The 21,864-nt window shown below is 47.0% G+C and overlaps 1 protein-coding gene across 1 annotated transcript in view; it reads right to left on the bottom strand.

Moving 5' to 3' along the window:
- The window catches only part of LOC117849205 (uncharacterized), a 32,777-nt gene extending 17,869 nt beyond the window's left edge, over positions 1-14,908 (bottom strand). The window contains exons 1-2 of the mRNA XM_072292407.1: positions 13,963-14,908; positions 920-13,226 (exon numbers count right to left, since the gene is read on the bottom strand). Coding sequence (XP_072148508.1) covers positions 920-1,966 — 1,047 coding nt within the window. The 5' untranslated portion in view covers positions 1,967-13,226; positions 13,963-14,908. The remainder of the gene's footprint in view (positions 1-919; positions 13,227-13,962) is intronic.
- Between the last annotated feature and the right edge of the window lie 6,956 nt (positions 14,909-21,864).

Raw genomic sequence — 21,864 nt, 5'->3', positions numbered from 1 at the left:
AAGTACTTAAGAATGTTTTTCACCGCTGTCCAGTGACTCTCACCTGGATCAGATTGGTGTCTGCTTGTCATACTTAGCGCATATGAAACATATGGGCGAGTACTTATCATTGCATACATGATAGATCCAATAGCCGAGGCATATGGCACTCTACTCATGCGATCCCGCTCATCAGCAGTCGAAGGACACTGAGTCTTGCTGAGATGTATGCCATGTGACATAGGCAAGAACCCTTTCTTTGCCTCTTCCATGCTGAACCGCTTCAACACCGCTTAATTTTCTTGCCACGCTGATTTTCAACTTCATTCTGAAATTCCTTGAACTTTTCAAAGGTTTCAGACTTGTGCCTCATCAAGTAGACATAGCCATATCTACTGAAATCATCAGTGAAAGTTATGAAGTATTGGAATCCTCCTCTAGCCGTCGTGCTCATTGGTCCGCATACATCACTATGTACGAGTTCCAACAAGTCTACTGCTCTCTCAGGAAAACCTGTGAAAGGCGTCTTGGTCATCTTGCCTAGCAAGCAAGCCTCACATGTCTCGTATGATTCAAAATCAAACGAAGTTAGAAGTCCATCAGAATGGAGTTTCTTCATGCGCTTTTCACTTATATGACCCAAACGACAATGCCACAAGTAGGTGTGACTCAAATCATTAGGTCGAGGCCTTTTAACACTTACATTACAGACAGGTGAACCATCAAGATTTAAAACAAATAATCCATTCACAATGGGTGCAAAAGCCATAAACATATTATTCTTAGAGATCACACAACCATTGTTTTCACTCGCAAATGAATAACCATCCTTCATCAAACATGAAGGAGACAAAATGTTTCGACTTAAACTAGGAACAAAATAACAATTATTCAACTCCATAATAAATCCTGACGGGAGGTGGAGTTGCATCGTCCCGACGGTCAAAGCAGCAACTCTTGCATTATTGCCCACGCGGAAATCAACTTCTCCTCTTTCCACGCTTCTACTTCTTATCATTCCCTGCATCGAATTGCAAATATGAGCAACCGATCCAGTATCAAATACCCAAGAATTAATAATTGTATCAGCAAGAAATATGTTGTCTATAACATTAACAACAAGCGTACCTGAGGTAGAAGTACTCTTACTTCCGCCATTCTTCAAGGAAGCTAGGTACTGCTTGCAGTTTCTCTTCCAGTGACCAAGTTCATGACAGTAAAAGCACTCTTTATCTGGAGCAGGTCCAGCTTTAGCCTTGGGCGCTGGGTTTGGCTTGGACACTCCAGCCTTACCCTTCTTCTTCCAAGAATTGCCCTTCTTCTTGAAGGTAGGCTTGTTCTGTACAGCCATCACATGGCTGGTACTAGCGCTTTTCTTAATGTCTACCTCTGCTGTCTTGAGCATACCACACAGTTCATTCAGACCCTTCTCCGTCCCATGCATATGGTAGTTCGAGATGAAGTTCCCATAGCTAGGCGGAAGAGATGAAAGAATGAAGTCAGTGGCCAACTCTTTGCCCATTGGGAAGCCCAGCTTCTCCAATCGCTGAGTGTAACCAACCATCTTGATTACATGTGGTCCTACTGCTGCGCCTTCTGCTAACTTGCACTCCAGAAAGGCTTTGGACACATTGAACCTTTCGGTCCTAGCCTGTGTCTGGAACATGTCCTTAAGCGCCACGATCATATCGTGTGCCTCATGATTTGTTTCAAACTGCATCTGCAGCTCGGGTTCCATGCAAGCAAGCATAAGGCAGCTTACCTCAAGATTAGCATCAAATGCCTTCTTGTAAGCAGCCTTAACGGCAGCAGATGCATCATCAGCAGGTACTGGTGGTAGTGGGGTGTCTAGAACATCTTCCTTTTTGTCGGCCCTGAGAACAATTCTCAGGTTACGGATCCAATCCGAGTAGTTTGTTTCATTCAACTTGTCCTTCTCAAGGACCGAACGCAAAGCAAACGATGTGGTGGTGTTGCTAGGTGCCATTTAATCTACAACAAAGTAATGCAAAATACACTAAGACAAATGTATCCATGATAGAGCAAATCACATTAAACTATTTTAACAGAATCTACTCCCACTAAAATCAATATCCCTCTATTGAAACTTAGTGATTCAGGATCCACAACTAACAAGTCTACTAGTGAGCTTTAGCATCACCGCTAGCAAACGAGGTAGATCGGTAAGCAACCTTTTGCTAATCATATCACATATGACTCCTGTTGTTGGGTGACATCTCTATGTCTCGGCGCCCAACCTTTATGCCCCAAGGTCCTTAACCGTTAAGATAACCTTGTTAAGCAAACCAACCCTTATGCGTGTAAGTGTCCGACACAAACCCGTCTAGTCAAGGAAAACTAGTGGCACCCTAATTTCATAGACCCACCACTAATTGTACAAGACATGGGACGGTGCAAGTTTTAGTTGGGAGGGCATACTAACTTAAACTTTGTGAGGGATCGTTCTACTTCTAACATCACAGCATGCAGAAAGTAAAACATAAACAGAATAGCATTCACACAGCTGTGACACAGTATGGCCCGTTTTCATATGGTGATCTCCATCTCCATAGAACATGTTCACCATGGTGATCTCCATCTCCATGTTCCATGTGCGCCATCCTCCTGGTGATGAGTCCTCCAAGAACTAGAGCATGCTATTACGCCTAATAGCTAGTAAAGAATCTAGTAATGAAGATTACATAGTTGCTTGGATCATCACAGATTGGTACGCAGACCATTAAATACATTAAGGTGACAACACATATGGCTCCTGCCGTGTTGCCGTACGCGCGACACGCAGGTCACGAATGAGTTACACACATGCATCACATACACAATGGGGCCATACTGATCACAAGATACATACATACATCCTGCAAAATAGAGTTAGGGCGCCCTAACGTTCCAAACTTCGGAGGCCCGAAACTCCATCTTCCAAGCCGAATTTGGGAAATCTAATTTCGCCAAAAACGGCGAAGCGGTTGAATTTCATGTGTAACTTTTTCTGTAGATCAATTTTCATATAAAATTCGCCCCAATCCTCGTACCGAAAAGTTACGGCTGATTTACCAAAGCATACGCATACGGCAAAAATCCCGACCCCGGCAGTAGATCTCATCTACCATTGCACATCTAATGCGCCTGGTGTATGACCCTGGGTTTCGATTCGACCAATCATATTGATCTTCGCTCACTGCAACTGGATTTACGTGTATCACTTAACTCCGATGGCGGAAACCGACCGGTAGGAGTATGTCGTTACACTACCATTGCAGCAAGGGCACGAAACCAGGACATAGATCAAACAGAAAACTCGCATAACACATCCCGAATCCAAAACTAAGCAGCTACGGCTCTTGATACCACTGTTGGGATACGAGGTAGGCTACACTAGCGCAATTCAAAAAATCTACCGCGTATAACTAGGAAGAACTGTCGTATAGGGATCACGGGATTACCACTCGACGCACTACTGGTGCAGAAGATGTAGATATGCGTCGATGCAGTGAAGACGATCACGTAGTCGTACGTAGTCGATCAACGTAGTCGATCACGTCCAGCAGCTTCTCAGCAGCTCGTTCACGTGCAGCAAGATCGCCTCTGGTGCCGCGGCTCGTCGTCGGCTCGTCGTGGCTCGTCGGAGTGCTGCAGGTGCAACACCTCCAAGGTATCCACACGTGCAGGGAGGAAGCGTCGCAAGCCGGACTGCTAGATCCGCGAGTTACAACAGGAGAGGGTGTGGGAGGCGCGGCAGGTGTGTTTCGCCAAAAGGTGTAAACCCTAGGGCGCCCCCACCCCTCTATTTATAGAGGTTCCTGACGGGCCTCTGGATCCGAGGCCCATTAGTACTTCTAAACCTAATCCAACTCGGATCTGATCCGAATTGGGCTTCCAGCCCCTTAAGTGTGTGACCGTATGGGTTCGGATACGTATAGACATGGCCCGAGTACTCCTACTCGGCCCAATAGTCGGTAGCGGCCTCTAGCAAGACGTGCCAACTACGCACACGAAGATCATATCAGACGAACCATCACAACATAATATACATACTATTCCCTTTGCCACATGATATTTGGTCTAGCTACAAGCCGACCGCTCTTTCTCGATCCTGTGATCCGGAATCCCTTTGTAGGTTAACTCTTAACCGTACGTAGCATGGCCATGCATTTTCGGATCCGATCACTCGAGGGGCCCAGAGATATCACTCTCAATCAGAGAGGGGCAAATCCCATCTTGATTGGCCATGTCTCATAGCATGCTTCTTGACAAACCCGAAAGCTACCTTTATAACTACCCTGTTACGGCGTAGCGTTTGATAGCCCCTAAGTAGGTCGATCCACATCTAGAAAACATGCGACAATCTCAGGTCTAAGGACAAAGCGTATATGTTGTTTAAAGAGAGAACTACTTCTCGTGTTGGGTCAGTCCTAGCACATGTTTCCACATGTGTCCACATTATTAGTTCAACATCTCCATGTCCATGACTTGTGAAACATAGTCATCAACTAATACATGTGCTAGTCTAATATTCATGTGTGTCCTCACATGAACTCCGACTAGGGACAACTTTAGAGTAACCATACAAGTAAAGAGTTTCACATACAATTCACATAATTGCAAATCAATTCAAGTAGCCTTTAATGGATATTCAATGAACACAATATACAAATCATGGATACAAATGGAATATCATCATCTCTATGATTGCCTCTAGGGCATACCTCCAACATGGGTGTCGGTCAAAACCACGTTGTAGCACTTATTCCTGACCTCCCTGAACCTCTATATGTAGCTGATCACCAACTCATCCCTTCTCTGTTTGAGGCCAGTTAAATTTGAGAGTTTCATTTCGTGGACCCCCGCATAGAAGTATTTGTGGAATTGTTTTTCCAGATCGGCCCAAGTGACTATGGAGTTGGGTGGTAGTGTCGTAAACCATTGAAAGGCCGACCCGGACAGGGATGACGAGAACAGACGCACCCTTAGAGCGTCTTGTACAGCAGCTTCTCCACACTGGATGATGAATCTATTAATGTGCTCCACTGTGGACGTGTCTTCTTGGCCCGATAACTTGGTGAAGTCGGCACTTTGTACCGATGAGGGAACGGCAACAGATCGTATGCGGGTGGGTACGGCGTCCTGTATGTATAAGCCTGTACCCTTGGCTTCAACCCAAACTGGTCTTGTATTATATTCGTTATCCTTGCGACCCAGTCCACTTGTTGTTGATGCTGCTGTTGCTGATGCACAACTAGTTAAGGAATCGGCACGTGCTGTTGAACTTGCGAAACCACAATTGGGTGATAGGCTGGTACGTGCTGCAGATCTTGCGGCTGGACTATTGGCTGAGGAGCCGATGGCTGCTACCACATTGGGTCAACTTGACGCAGTGCTTCCGCTGCCTCATCGTACAATGCTATCGACGCCGCAGTTCTGAGTGGATCTGGAACGCTTGCCCCCCTACCGATTTCCGAGGTAGTCTGCAAGTATTGCGGGGGGTATTGGTCGACAGGCCGAAGGAAATGACATCTGCATCGGAGATTTTCTGTAACTAGTGGACGGATCCAGGTCGGTGGGTAGTCCTGCCATCCCCCACGGCACTGAGGTTGCATACGGCGGTTGTGCGGGGCGAACTGGTGCAGTGTAAAATGGCGCTTGTGATGGATAGGGCGTTGCACCATTATAACCGAGGGGTATTGTAGCGTTGCATCCCCCACTCTGCTTCTGTATCGGCTGAGGAGCGACTGAGACATATTTGGCACCGTTAAGAAGCTTCTGACCGGCACGATGATGGGATGGGCGTACACTGGTCCCTGATACCCCTGAGCCACACCGTTGACCATGGAGCTGACGACGACGTTGTACACTGTGTTGGTCATCACCTTAGACTGATCGATCATGGCCTGATAGACAGACTGCTGGATCATCTCAGACATCTTCCCTGAGTTCTCGGCGACAGTGATATGACGAGTTGGAAGAGTAGCCTTCTTGACGGTCTCCCCGCTTCTGGTGCGACTATAGGATTGTAGGCATGCCTTCTTGTAAGCTTCCATAGCCTTTGCCACCTCATCCCTCTGGTCATCCTTGAGATCTGCCTCAGTGATTTTGATGACGTTATCCTCCGAGACATTAGCAGCTTTCGACATGTTTGGATCTTGCTTCTGGTCCCACTGGGCGTGCCAAAAGTGTGTTGACGCTGAAAATCAGCCGATAGCTCTTGACGTCGGACACACAATCCGGGAGAATCTGCTTAGCTCCTGTTCGGGTTATCGCCCTGGTGCGGTTCGTGCGGCGTGCCAGTCAATCTGACCTGTTGATTGATAAGGAAAGAAAAGTATTAAATTCTAAGGTTTCAAACGGCTAAATTTCTGATCTACTTTGAAGGACGCATCAGTGAATCGACTGAATTACTGTAGAGATGACCGGCTATTCAACAGTCGATAATCACGTAGCGATTGTAAAAGAAGCCACTAGAGCAACCTAAACAATGCTACAAATGCAACACTTGAAACAGATCTAATCGGCTATATGATAACAGACAAAAATAATGATGAAAGCCGACAGTTCGTATGTCAGGCTGGATAACTGGTGATAAAACTAAAACAACATGTAAAACCTATAATTCTAGTTAATATCAATAACTGGTGAATAAATCTAAACGAAGCAACAGCGATGTGCCCGAAGTTAAAGCTTAGATATTACTCGATAAGCGAAACTTACAAATTGGCCGGAGGTTGTGTTGATGCAGCCCTGCCAACTTGTACGAACTCATGAAAAGAAAAGGGTTCGGCGAAGTCGCCGACTTGAAAGTAAAGTGCAAGGAAAAAGTAGATTGTTTTCTTAATTGATGTGTTGTTTTTTACAAGCCTTACAAGGCAGCTACTTATACTTTGTTACAACTGATTTCCTAACCAACTAGGATCTATCTCTAATTTAAAGATAACAAATATTTACAAAAGAATGCAACCCGCATCAGAGTTGGTTATTATTTTCCCACGGGCCAATCTTCATCTTCAACTAATTATCATCCTGGCCCACTTTCGGCCCACATCGGCCAAGCCATTCTGGCTCCCAATCGGCCAGTCTTCATTGACTCCCTCAGCCCATCGGCTGAAATACTGTAGCTCTAATCGGCCAATTCCCAACTGTAGCTTCTTGCTTGCCGCATCGGCCGCCTTCCTCTCCTTTGACGCCGATCTAAACACGTGACAAAATCCGGCATCAACAACAAATAGCTCCATCTCAACCTCTAACTTCTCCTCTACGAGCACCTGCATGTCGTGCTCCATATCAGTCACCTCCTCCTCCAGCTCGGTGATCCGGGTCTTCATGTCGGAGATCCGCATACCCCTTTGGATGAGCTCATACGACTGATCCACCAAATCTCTCTTGGTGGTAGTGAGAGCCTCCTGGGTATCCACAGCTATCCGAGCCAAGGTAGCCATAGCTCTCCCTTGGAGCTCGATCAGTTGGTATAGCGCATTCATACACCGCGCTAAGGTGAAAATTGTTGGAGGTATGCCCTAGAGGCAATCATAGAGATGATGATATCTGATTGTATCCATGATTTGTATATTGTGTTCATTGAATATTGATTAAAGGCTACTTGAATTAATCTGCAATTATGTGAATTATATGTGGAACTCTTTACTTGTATGGTTATTCTAAAGTTGTCCCTAGTCGGAGTTCATGTGAGGACACACATGAATATTAGACTAGCGCATGTATTAGTTGATGACTATGTTTCACGAGTCATGAACATGGAGATGTCAAACTAATAATGTAGGCGTATGTGGAGATATGCGTTAGGACTGACCAAACACGAGAAGTAGTTCTCTCTTTACACAACATGTACGCTTTGTCCTTAGACCTGAGATTGTCGCATGTACTCAAGATGTGGATCGTCTTACTTAAGGGCTATCAAATACTACACCGTAATAGGGTAGTTAAAAAGGTAGCTTTCGGGTTTGTCAAGAAGCATGCTGTGAGGCATGGTCAAATCAAGATGGGATTTGTCCCTCTCTGGTTGAGAGTGATATCTTTGGGCCCCTCGTGTGATCGGATCCGAAAATGCATGGCCATGCTACGTACGGTTAAGAGTTAACCTACAAAGGGATTCCGAATCACAGGATCGAGAAAGAGCGACCGGCTTGGAGCTAGACCAAATATCGTGAGGCAAAGGTAGTAGCAGGTACGTGATGGTGTGACGGTTCGTCTGATATGATCTTCGTGTGTGTATAGGAGTTGGCACATCTTGCTAGAGGCCGCTACCGACTATTGGGCCGAGTAGGAGTACTCGGGCCATGTCTATATTTATCCGAACCTATAGGGTCACACACTTAAGGGGCTGGAAGCCCAATTTGGATGTGATCCGAATTGGATTAGGTTTAGAAGTACTAATGGGCCTCGGACACAGAGGCCCGTTAGGAACCTCTATAAATAGAGGGGTGGGGGCGCCCTAGGGTTTAATCCCTTTGGCCGAAAACACATCTGTCGTGCCTCCCACACCCTCGCCCTGTTGCAACTCGCGGGCCTAGCAATCTGGCTTGCGACGCTTCCTCCTTGCCTGTGTGGATACCTTGGAGGTGTTGCACCTGCAGCACTTGGACGAGCCGCCAACGAGCCACAACGAGCCACCCACGAGCCACGACGAACCGTGGCACGAGGACGACCTTGCTGCACGTCGACGAGCTGCTAAGGACCTGCTCGACGTCAACGTGATCGATTACGTGTTTGACTACGCTGATCGACTTTGCTGCCCTGACGCGATTCTAAATCTTCCGCACCAATGCGTCGAGTGGTAATCCCGTAATCCATATACGGCAGTTTTCCTGGTTTACGCAGTAGAAAAGTTTTGTTTTGCGCTAGCGTAGCCTACCTCGTATCCCAACAAAAATCGTGCGCTACGGGTGTGTGGCAGCCAACAGCTCTAGGTTGTTAATTCTGTCCAGCCACTCCGCATTCAGCCTGTCCCTAGCGAGGAACAAGCCAATCGGATCCAAGAGGAGCTCGAAAGGGTGTAGTCTGCAGAACTCAGTGAGGGCCTGCAGGGCAACAGACTCCCAAGTCTCCTCAAGGGTATAACCGTAGGTCAAGACCTCAATCTGTGGCCACTGTGGCTGCTCTAGGGGCGAAGGTACGATCACGCGCACGCTGCACTTTTGCACCCCGTGCTCCAGGTACTCGCGTCCCGCATAAAGGGGCGGCGACTGGTACCCAAACTACCTCAAGGTATCCCACAAGATAGCGGGAAAATCCTTGAAGTGTAGGCACGCGGAGTGGGAGGTGCCATCCGCGCCGCGAACCACGTGCCCAGTAGCGACCATCTGGAACCAAAGATCGATAAAAGAGACGTGAGATCAAAACTTGAAACAAATAGCAGATTCTGGTAGGCTAGAGAAAAGCTCATAACTCAACAAGGACTCATTGAAAAACTTTCAATTTTTACCAGCATTTTCCTCAGATAATTAGTAACAAGTTTGGTATTCAGAGGTGGAGTGAAAACAGATCCTACCAGGGTGATATACTCCGGTTTTTAACAGGTGGTACATGCTGCAATTTCGGAGACAGAGCGGTAGTAAACTGAGCATAATTCCCAAACCGGAGATCCAACTAAGCTGAAATTTTACCACAATGTTCACCAATCAGTTATTCACAACTTTTATTAAGCAGTGCCTAGCAAAAAGTGTCCTTAAGGAAGTTGAAAAAGTAAAACTACAACAGGTGCACAAACTGGATATTTCAGTCAACAAGGAGTTACAATTTTTATCATTGCTCATAGATCCTTTGAGCAAAAATTACCAAATTTCACAAGTAGCTTAATTAAAGGCTTTTACAAAAATTTCTTATATAAAGTTTCTGGAGATCACACATGGAAACAAACCAAAAGAATTTTACAAGGCAAACGTGCTGAAAAGAGCAGCTAGATAATCCTTAACGCAGGATAAAACTTTAAACACAAATGCGAGGATGATTTAGCTTTTTGGTTTCACGAATTTTATTTGATGATGAATGCATGACCTAAATCATCCTCTCAACCGAACAATTGCCAAAAAGTTTTGAACTTACGTGGTTAGTGCTGGTGGTAAGCAACAATTACGTCTCTCCCTATAATAACTAGTCGGGTTTTTAATATCGTTTCCTACGCAAACGCGATTAGTGTACCTGCAGAAAAACACAATATAACTTGAACCTTTCGTGCCAGCACTCACGAAAGCGTGCCCATTCATAACGGACCCAGCGCCATCAACAACCACCAATCGAGGTTACGACACACCAGACCAGGAGGTTATGATGGTAGATGTAGACTAGAGAACTCATCGACTACATCAAAGAGCACAAGTTACCTCCAGAGAAAATAGAAGTAGAACAAGTCCCACGATATGGCAAGAACTATGTTCTAGTTGGGGATAGGCTCTACAGAAGAGGCACATTGTTAGGAATCCTCATGAAATGTGTCTCACGGCAAGACGGTAAGGACATACAGGAGGAGATTCACAAAGGTATTTGTAGCAATCACGCATCATCAAGAACGATTGTGGGCAAAGCTTTCAGAGCGGGATTCTATTGGCCTACAGCTCTCACTAACGTCGAGGAATTGGTCCGCCGATGCCAAGGATGTCAATTCTTCACCAAGCAACAACACATCTCTGCCTACAAGCTGATCACCATACCACCCTCTTAGCCCTTCGCATGCTGGGGGCTAGACATGATTGGCCCACTACCTGCGGTGCTTGGAGGATTCAACCGAGTACTGGTGGTGATCAACAAGGTTACCATGTGGATCGAGGTAAAGCCAGTAACCTGCCCCAAGGCAGACAGGGTACTCGACTTCCTCGATGAAATCGTCCACCGCTATGGCTTCCCCAACTGCATTATCACAAACCTTAGCTCCAATTTTAACAACTACAAGTTCTGGGAGTACTATGACAACAGGGGAATTGACGTCCGATACGTCTCTATCGCCCATCCGTGGGCTAACGGCTAGGTTGAGCGCGCCAATGGGATAATTCATGGAGGCTCTCAAGAAAATACTACACGACATTGGCAACACAAAAGGGGGCAAGTGGCTCAAGGAGCTACGTAATGTCCTCTAGGGACTTCACACCCAGCCGTGCAAGCCTACAAGGCACTCGCCCTACTTTCTTATCTACGGATCAGAAGCCGTCCTCCCCGCTAACGTCATATGGAAATCTCTAGTAGTCGAGTAGTACGAGGAGGGCGCAGAAGAAGAAACAAGCCATCTAGACTTAGACAGCCTCGAAGAAGCATGCTGTGCAGCACTCGTCCAGTCTTCAAGGTAACTTGAAGGAATCCACCGCTATCACGACTGCGATGTCAAAGAACGTTCATTCAACACAGACGATATGGTCCTCAAGCGTATCCAAGGCACCAAGCACAAGCTAAATTCGCCATGTGAGGATCCTGTCATCATCTCCAAGGTCATTGGACCTGGATCGTATAGGCTTCAGCACCTCTCTAGCGAAGACTTTGACAACTCGTGGAACATCGAGCAACTCTGTCGATTCTAACCCTAGTTTACAAATTCATGTAAATTGGCCATCAGCCTCAGTTGTACAGTTACAATTTAATAAAGCAGATTTATTTTTTCTTAAATCGACTACTTATTTCTACCTAATTGCAACTTGCAAAAGTAGGTTCGCAGAGCTATTCAGCTCCCCCGGGTACTATCACCCAACTCGCAGCTTGTAATCACAAATCTGCACAAAGCTTACTAGGGGTTAAATTTCCCACATACGTCTTGTAATAACAAGTCTGCAAGTCATCTTTTGAGTTATTCAACTCATTGGACAAGTCTGTCCTCTTGGCGGCTTCTAGAAAAGAAGTCATCAGCAACTTTGAGGAGTTCCTTAAACTACCCAAACTACTCCTATCTAGACAAGTCTGTGATGTGGACACGCCTAGGGATTACATGTGACGAGTAGATGTGGCCCGATCTTCTTGAAGGATCTGTGAACTTGATAACTCTTGCTGCGCGATCTGACGACGAGGCAGTGCACCGCAAGTTCTACACACGCAACAAACTGCCGAGACAATAGCCCTTCCACACACCAAAGAAACAATAGCCCTTCCACGGGGGTACGTAGGAAAGGTCTAGAAGGGGGTTTTCGGGATAATATTGGTTTATCGAGTTCCTGATCTCAACGAGCCCCACGCACTAAATACTACCTCGAGCACCCCCCTCGGTAGGTTGCCGGGTCTAAACACCGACACCGACTGCAATTGCGGCTCATAACACTCTTATGTAGCTAAAGGGGGGTAGGGATTTCCCAAAATAAATGAATCGTCGTGACACAGGGTTGTCCATGACCGAGGGCGCGGCTATACTTATAGTTTTAACTCTGCAGAGTGTGTACACTTGGACCCATCTCGGAGTGAACCCAAACAATCCGTCGACCGAGAGAACATCACCCTACCGGATGAAGAACCTAGTAGTTACGATACCACCCTGCATCCAGGCTCAATTGCGGTTCCCCGCAGAAGACCACCCCGGAACTGTGAAGCACTCCCACCGGGACCAATCGTGGGCAAAAGCAAATCACAGGGGGCAAAAGATTAGCACGACTCCCCCCTACACTGATACTTTATCCTATAGTAGGTATGGTACCGCACTTACTAGTCTCGGCCTGAACCTAAACCCATAGTCGGCAAGTGGTGTGCACGTTTAACATATTCCCGTGAAACATCGCGATCCACTCGGTTTCAGACCGAGGAGAACTCCTGACTCCCAAAAGAGTCTCCACAACGTGGTCCGCAACTACACCCATAATAGGTATCACGACCAACTCCTATGCTCCTCAACTGTGTACTCGCAACAGGTACCAAACAGGGAACGCCTGAGAGCGGACCCCAAGCCCTCAATGCGAAGATTGGGTTGTGTAAAGCTCACCCCCATCAAGTATCCCAAAAATGTGTTCTCCTACCGGTTTTAACCCCACACACCCAATAATCCTAATCCCAATATCTCATACACATGCATGCACAGCTCTGCGTATATATAGCATATATAATATAGTAGTAGGATAATAAAGGTATACGACATAAAATAAGGTTGTGCAAGATTCATGATCATCATGCAAGAAATAAAGCGCTAGCATATTAATTAAACAATGCCTAATAGGTATTCAAGTAGGAATGGGCGTGAACCTGGAGTATCTTTCGCTTAACCTCCTCTTGAAGTAGCTTGGGTCTTCGGAATCCTCCAAGTCCTTCGGATCGGGATCCTAATTATGTGATTAAAATAAATAACGAGGATCTATTTACAAATAAACTCCAACAGAGAAGCAATAAAGAACCAAATAACTCCAAAAGCTATTCTAGCGAGTGCTCCATGATTTTAGAAAAATAATGAAACTAGTTTCATATTTTTCTAAGCTACGGTTGATTTTATATGAATTTTCAAAGACAAATCCTTTGCTTGATTTAATTAATTCCGAAAAAGAAAAGAAAACACAGGCCATGTGTCAGCAGGTCAGAAGGTCACGTTACATGGCATATGGGATTACAAACGGTAGCTACTGCTTGTATGGTTTGTGGCCCGAAACAAAAAGCTAGCAGTACAGGTCTGCAACACCAGCATGCTCACGCGCTGGAGCTGAACATCAAGGAAGCAAGCTTAAGCTAAACACGTTCAAGGCATGTAAACCAATCCTGTGTGGTCTCAGCCTTGCTGGCATGGTTTGAAGCACCACCGAGCAGGACAGGACAGAGCTCGGGTTCAGATAGGGAAAAGATGGCAGCTTGATAGATAGCGCGCGGGGTCACGGCAAGGCCATGCCGCGGCGAGGACAAGGGATTGGCGGCAATGAGCGAGCGGTGCCGACGAGGTCCCTGCACAAAACCACGGCACGACGGCCGGACAGAGTAGGTGGGCAAGCGGCGGCTTCGGAGGTCTCATCGGCGACATGCTGGTCAGCAAGGAATAGAGAGGACAGGCAGGCAGCTCATGGCGGTGCTCACCGGGGGTCGGCGGTGTAGGCGTCGCAGGGCTCGCCGTGGACTCGCGGAACGGCGGTGTCTTGGCAGCTGCGGCTTGAAGGAGGGGTAGCAGCAGCTCAGCATCGAGGACGACGTGGCCATCGCAGCAACATCATTGTGCAGTTTGGCACATTCCATCGAACAGGTTGTGGACGGGGTGGATGGCAGCCCTGTCGTTGTGGAAGAGAGGCAGGGCAGCAGCTTGGTGTCGAGGGCGCAGAAGGGTTGGCGTCGAAGATGCAGGCCGTCGTTGCTGTGGCGGTGGCGCTCCTCGCCGGCCACCCCAAAACGGCAGTCACGACCCCAAGGCAGCAGCTTTCCAGGGCGGAGGTGGCACTGGCCCTCCGGCTTGGCGGAGCAGGTGAACTGGTGGCGCTGGCTTGAGATGGGCACGGAGAGACAGTTGGTAGTGGTGGTTGCCGATTGGAGAAGAAAGGAGAATAATTGGGCTGCTGATCGGTGGGGAGAGGAGATGATCTGCTAATTGCTTCTGCGCTGGAAGAAAGGAAAGAACAGAGAAGAAGAGAGTGGTGGCGCTTGAGCAAGAGGAAAAGAGGTGACGCCATGCCTGCAGCCGCTAGCTTCTTGCGATTTGGGAAGAGGAGTGGCTGTTAGCTGTGGATTTGCTCTTGCGGTGGAAGCAAACAGAGAAAGGAGAAAGAGGCCAGAAGGAGGCGTGCTGCTTGCGATGGATGGGAAAAGGAACCGGCGTGCTTGCTGATTTGCGTGAGATGGCAAGCAGGTGGAGAGAGTGATAAAGGCGGAGTGCCCGATCTTTCGGTGAGTGGAGATAATTTCAATTTGGTGGAAGTAGATCCTCAGGATCCGACTACGACGAGCGAACCCGAAGCGCCAATACAATCGCTGAACCAACTCCCGATGGCTACCAACCTCGCCAGCGCGAGATCAGCCTAATCACGAAGATCGTTTCCTGCACGCAATCAAAAAACGAACAAGAAAAAGACGCGAGCAATCTCAATATCACTTGAAGGTGGAGTTCTGAATCACACGAGGACAGCGCGTATTTGAGCGTGTTCGAGAGTAGCTAAAGCTATATGTAAAACAAAACTCAAGTTGTAAACAAAAGGGACTCCGACTAAAAAAAGGGGGCGCAGCCCCTGGAGTCCGGAGGAGGCGCCACGGCAGGAGGGGGGCGCGCGCGATCAGGGGGAGGGCCGCGGCTCCCAACCCTAGGCGCCCCACCTGGGCTGCCCTGTTGGGCCATCTTCTTATTCCGCTGGGCCTTCGTTCCTTAATAGCATGATGAAGTTTAATTCTCTCGCACGGGCCCAAGTGATTGGCCCAACTGGATGATCAACTGTAGGTGCCTGAGGTGGAGGAGCAACTGGAGGCGCCTGAGGTGCTGCTGGTGTAGATGTACTCGTGGTGTCCTCATCATCCTCCCCTTCTTGAACTGAAGTCGTCCTCGACGGCAACTCCTCATCTTCGCCCGCATACGGTTTCAAATCTGCAACATTAAAACTCGTGGAAACACCAAACTCCGCAGGCAGGTCAAGGATATAAGCATTATCATTAATCTTGATTAGCACTTTAAAAGGACCAGCAGCACGTGGCAACAATTTAGAACGACGTAAAGTAGGAAAACAATCCTTTCTCAAATGCAATCAAACCAGATCACCCGGTTCAAAAGTAACTTGTTTTCTCCCTTTACTACCCGCAACCTGATATTTAGCATTAGCAGCAGCAATGTTTTGTTGAGTTTGCTCATGCAAGCTAATCATTTGATCAACATGGGCAGCGGCATCTATGTGTGGGCCTCTTCAGCATCAAGCGCAAACAAATCAATAGGCGCCCGAGGAATATAACCATAAACAACCTGAAAGGGACACATCTTTGTAGAAGAATGCGTTGCATGATTATAAGCAAACTCAACATGAGGCAAGCAATCTTCCTAACATTTCAAGTGTTTATCTAAAACAGCCCTAAGCATGGTTGACAAAGTTCGATTAACCACCTCAGTTTGTCCATCAGTCTGAGGGTGACAAGTGGTGCTAAACAGCAATTTAGTTCCCATTTTATTCCATAGTGATCTCCAAAAATGACTGAGAAACTTAGCATCACGATCAGAGACTATTGTATTTGGAATACCATGCAAACGAATAATCTCGCTAAAGAACAATTCAGCAACATTGCTAGCATCATCAGTCTTATGACAAGGTATAAAATGAGCCATTTTGGAGAAACGATCAACAACCACAAAAATAGTGTCCCTCCCCTTCTTAGTTCTAGGCAATCCCAAAACAAAGTCCATAGAAATATCAAGCCAAGGGGAAGTAGGAACAGGCAAAGGCATGTACAAACCATGATTGTTCAATCATGACTTAGCTTTCTGGCAAGTAGTGCAGCGTGCAACAAGGCGCTCAACATCAACGCGCATCCGGGGCCAAAAGAAGTGGGCAGCCAGCACTTCATGCGTCTTGTAGACGCCAAAGTGCCCCATGAGACCGCCTCCATGCGCTTCCTGTAACAACAAACGATGAACCGAGCTAGCTGGAACACACAGCTTGTTAGCGCGAAACAGGAACCCGTCCTGTATGTGAAATTTGCCCCATGGTTTGCCATGAATACAATGGGGGAAAGCATCTTTAAAATCAGCATCGTCCACATATTGATCCTTCACAGTTTGCAAGCCAAAGATTTTAAAATCTAACTGTGACAGCATGGTATAGCGACGAGACAAAGCATCAGCAATGACATTTTCCTTCCCGCTCTTGTGTTTAACAATGTAAGGGAAAGACTCAATGAATTCTACCCATTTAGCATGACGACGGTTCAGGTTTGTTTGGGTACGAATATGTTTTAAAGCCTCATGATCAGAATGAATTATAAACTCGCGATGCCAAAGGTAGTGCTGCCAAGTATGCAAAGTGCGCACTAAAGCATAAAGCTCCTTATCATAAGTAGAATAATTCAAGCTAGCACCATTTAATTTCTCGCTAAAGTAAGCAATCGGTTTTCCTTCCTGTAACAAAATAGCACCTAGCCCAATACCGCTAGCATCGCATTCAAGCTCAAACACTTTAGTAAAATCAGGCAACTGCAAGAGAGGAGCATTGGTTAACTTATCTTTCAAGGTGCTGAACGCAACCTCTTGCGAATCACTCCAAGCAAAGGGGACATCCTTCTTTGTAAGCTCATGTAGAGGCGCTGCAATGGAGCTAAAATCATGAACAAACCTGCGGTAGAAACCTGCAAGGCCAAGAAAGCTTCGAATTTGTGTGACCGTCGTCGGTGTAGGCCACGCCCGAATGGCATCGATCTTGCTGCTATCCACCTCAATGCCCTGTGGAGTAACAACATAGCCAAGAAACGAGACACGTTGTGTGCAAAACATGCATTTTTCGATGTTAGCAAATAAATGGGCCGCACGCAACGCATCAAAAATAGCACGCAAATGTTCTAAATGCTCTTCCATAGACTTGCTGTAAATGAGGATATCATCAAATTAAATAGACAACTACAAACAATCCTATGAAGGGCCTCAGAACTTCATTCATCAAACGCATAAATGTGCTGGGAGCATTTGTCAAACCAAACGGCATAACCAACCATTCATATAACCCAAATTTCGTTTTAAAAGCCGTTTTCCATTCATCACCTAATTTCATGCGAATCTGATGGTAGCCACTACGCAAATCAATCTTAGTGAAAATAATGGCACCACTAAGCTCATCTAGCATATCATCAAGGCGTGGTATAGGGTATCGGTAGCGAATGGTAATGTTATTAATAGCACGACAGTCTACACACATACACCATGAGCCATCTTTCTTTGGAACAAGTAACATGGGAACGGAGCAAGGGCTAAGAGACTCACGAATATAACCCTTGTCAAGCAATGCCTGTACCTGGCGCTGGATTTCCTTCGTCTCATCCGGATTTGTATGGTACGGTGCGCGGTTCGGAAGCTGTGCGCCAGGAATGAGGTCGATCTGGTGCTCAATGCCACGAAGTGGTGGGAGTCCCGGTGGCAAATCTTTTGGAAAGACATCAGCGTACTCCTGCAAAATGTTAGCAACCGCAGGGGGAATATCCAAAGATGGTGCATCATCAAGTGAAACGAGCACACTAGAGCATATAAGGGCATAGCATGGCAAAGGAGCATCGCGTAACTCATCAAAATCAGCACGTGTAGCAAGCAAAATAGGAGCATTCAACTTGATTTCAGAATTAACAGAGGTCGATGGTTCAAGTTGTTTAGCAGTTTTAGCAGCTCTAGCAAGATCATCTTTAAGAATTTGTTCAGGTGTCATTGGATATATAATTATTTTCTAACCCTTAAACATGAAAGAATAGTGATTTGAATGACCATGATGCAAGCTATCAGTATCATATTGCCAAGGTCGCCCAAGTAATAGAGAGCATGCTTCCATGGGAATAACATCACAATCGACAAAATCAGAATAAGCACCCATGGAGAAAGGAACACGGACCGATCGAGTAATTCTAATTTTCCCACCATCATTAAGCCATTGAATGTGATATGGATTTGGATGCTTACGAGTGGTAAAGACAACTTTTCAACCAGCGCGGTACTCGCCAAATTGTTGCAGCTGCCGCTGTTGATGATGATGCGAATCGACCGCTCCTGCACAACGCCCTTGGTATGGAAAAGAGTGTGTCACTGATTCTTCTCGGGCGGAGCGACCTGTGTACTAAGAACACGCTGCACAACAAGACTTTCATACCTATCGGCGTCGCCCGGGTTGACATGTACTTCCGCTTTTGCTGCATGGTCAGTGGCAAGCATAGCATGTTGAATATCTTCAGAATCACTAGCGGAAGAATACTCACCATCATCACGAATGAGCAAGGTACGCTTGTTCGGATAGTCCCGAAACACGTGGCCAAATCCTCTGCAACGATGGCACTGAATATCCCATGTGCGGCCTATGGAAGGCGCTGCGCCTGTGGACGGGGGAGCACCTGCAGAAGTGGCTGCCCGCTCACGCGGTGTAGTGGTGGGCGTGGACGGTGTAGGGGGCGCGGGTGCTGAACCGGATGTCAAGCTTTGTCCTGCAAAAGAGTTAGAATATGGCTTCGAGCGGCGTCCCTGCATTTCACGTTCAGCTTTGCAAGCAAATTCAAATAATGTGGTCATATCATAATACTCCTTATAATCAAGTATATCCTAAATTTCACGGTTTAAACCACCACAAAAACATGCCATAGCAGCGTCATTTTCCTCAACTAACCCACAACGAATCATGCCTTTTTGCAATTCCTGGTAATAGTCCTCTACAGATTGTGAACCTTGCTAAAAACATTGCATTTTATTAAGCAAATCGTGGGCATAATAAGAAGGTACAAATCTGTGTCGCATAGCAGCTTTTAATTGATCCCATGTGGTTGGAGCTGTAGTAGGATGTTTTTGTTTATATTCACACCACCAAATTAAAGCAAAATCAGTAAATTCACTAATAGCAGCTTTAACTTGAGAACTAGTAGGAATATCATGGCATGTAAATTTCTGTTCGACTTCTAATTCCCAATCAAGATATGCAGCAGGATCATATTTGCCATTAAAAGATGGAATTTTAAATTTTATCTTAGCAAAAGAATCATTACCGGGACGGCGTGGCACACGGTGAGCACGGCCTCGACGGTCTCCACCGTCCTGCTCCGTGTCACCACCGTAATCCTTCTGGAAATCTGTGACCATCGTGTTCAATGCATCGAGGCGTGACACGATGGTGTCGAGCATGGTCATGGTGGCTGTCTGCGCGAGGTCGAGCTGATCGAACCGCTCGTTCGCCGTAGTGACCGTGGAATCCATCCGTTCATGCATCGTCTTGATGTCTACGGCAATTCCTTCAATCTGTGTCCGCATGTCCTGCAGCTGTTCATCCTGCTTGTCGTCCTCACTTGCCATGGTTAGCACAAACACAAAACCGACGCCAAAATAGGGGTGTAACGGCTCACAAGGTGCTCACACTAGTGCTGTTATCAATGTCTTATCCGTTCTTACCTAGCACACAGGGGCAACCTGCAGCCGACCGGAGGAACTCTCGAAAGATTGGAGCAGCGATTGCCTGGAAACAAAGTCAGCTCGTCGTAGAACTATGTGGTGTTTTGGGTAGGCTGCACTCAAGTCAAGGATTAGCACAATCAAACAATAATGCAAAGTTGAATTATAGTGCTAAACATGAAACAAATGCTGCTGGAAACAAGTGCGAAAGTTGAACAAGGAAGGTGGCAAAGGTGTAGAGGGCGCAACAAAAAGCTATTTTTTGGATGTTTTTTTATTTTTTTTTTCTTCAGGAGTCCTCAAAACCGATAATATGAACATAGAGGATCTTAAACAGCAAATTGCGGCACACACTTTTTCTGAAAGTACAGGGGTATTCCGGTAAAAAGAAGATACGGATATGAAAAGCTGGCACGGGGTGCGTGGGGAAGGGCACGATAAGCGTGGGGAGGGGGGTGCGGAGTTGCCCTGGAGGGTCGCGACCCAGGGGGGTTCACGGTGCGCGCAAGGGGAGTTTCCACCGAACCAAACCGGATCACCTTCCTTCTCCCTGTTGGTTTTTTTTGCTTCTTTCCTTTTTTTTTGCACTTTCCTTTTTTTTATTGCTTTATATCTTTTTTTTTGACAGGGGAGGGGGCGATCGGAGGGGTGGGATGGCGCGGCGTAGTTGTCTAGTCGCGACCAGGGGGTGCGGCACGAGGGGTGGGGGGTGTTCGCGCGAGGGGACAGCACGAGGGGGGGCGGTGGGTGCGGCGTGGTAGGATTGGCGAGCAGCGGAACGGCGGCGGTGAAAACTAGGGTTAGAAGAAAAATGAGAAACAAGAGATTAAACACAAGTAACCAGCAACAATTGAACGAGTAAGCACACAAATTCAACAAACACACTTATTGAAAGAATGTGCGAGGCTAAACGGTTGCTGGGACAAGGATCTAACCTGAAAAAAAATTTGTTTTGATTTTTGTGGACTGTAGGAAGGGAAAAGCACTCATTAAAACTCACTGATCAACCTGGAAAGCTAATACCACTTGATAGAGGCGGAGTGCCCGATCTTTCGGTGAGTGGAGATAATTTCGATTTGGTGGAAGTAGACCCTCACGATCCGACTACGACGAGTGAACCTAAAGCGCCAATGCAATCGCTGAACCAACTCCCGATGGTTACCAACCTCGCCAGTGCGAGATCAGCCTGATCACGAAGATCGTTTCCTGCACACAATCAAAAAATGAACAAGAAAAAGACACGAGCAATCTCAATATCACTCGAAGGTGGAGTTCTAAATCACACGAGGACAGCACATATTTGCGCGTGTTCGAGAGTAGCTAAAGCTATATGTAAAACAAAACTCAAGTTGTAAACAAAAGGGACTCCGACTAAATAAAGGGGGCGCAGCCCCTGGAGTCCGGAGGAGGCGCCATGGCAGGAGGGGGGCGCGCGCGACCAGGGGGAGGGCCGTGGCTCCCAACCCTAGGCGCCCCACCTGGGTTGCCCTGTTGGGCCATCTTCTTAGTCCACTGGGCCTTCGTTCCTTAACAGCATGATGAAGTTTAATTCTCTCGCACGGGCTCGAGTGATTGGCCCAACTGGATGATCAACTGTAGGCGCCTGAGGTGGAGGAGCAACTGGAGGCGCCTGAGGTGCTGCTGGTGTAGATGTACTCGTGGTGTCCTCATCACAGAAGTAGCTGGAGGTCTGGTTCTTGGAGGCTGCTGGAGATCGCTGGGAGCACTTGCCCTCTGCTTGTTTCGGGTGGAAGATGAGCAGAGAGGATGAGCTGCTAGCGATAACTTCTTGCCAGAGAAGAAAGAACTGAGGAGAGGAGAAAGAGAGAAGATGGCGGCGGTGGCTTGAGAGGATTGACAGGAGTGAGGGTGAGGATTAGATATTTGTAGAAGGA

Source organism: Setaria viridis, chromosome 3, assembly GCF_005286985.2.
Source record: "Setaria viridis chromosome 3, Setaria_viridis_v4.0, whole genome shotgun sequence".
NCBI lineage: Eukaryota > Viridiplantae > Streptophyta > Magnoliopsida > Poales > Poaceae > Setaria > Setaria viridis.
Note: the sequence above shows the minus strand (reverse complement) of the source record. Positions and strands in the feature narration are given on the sequence as shown.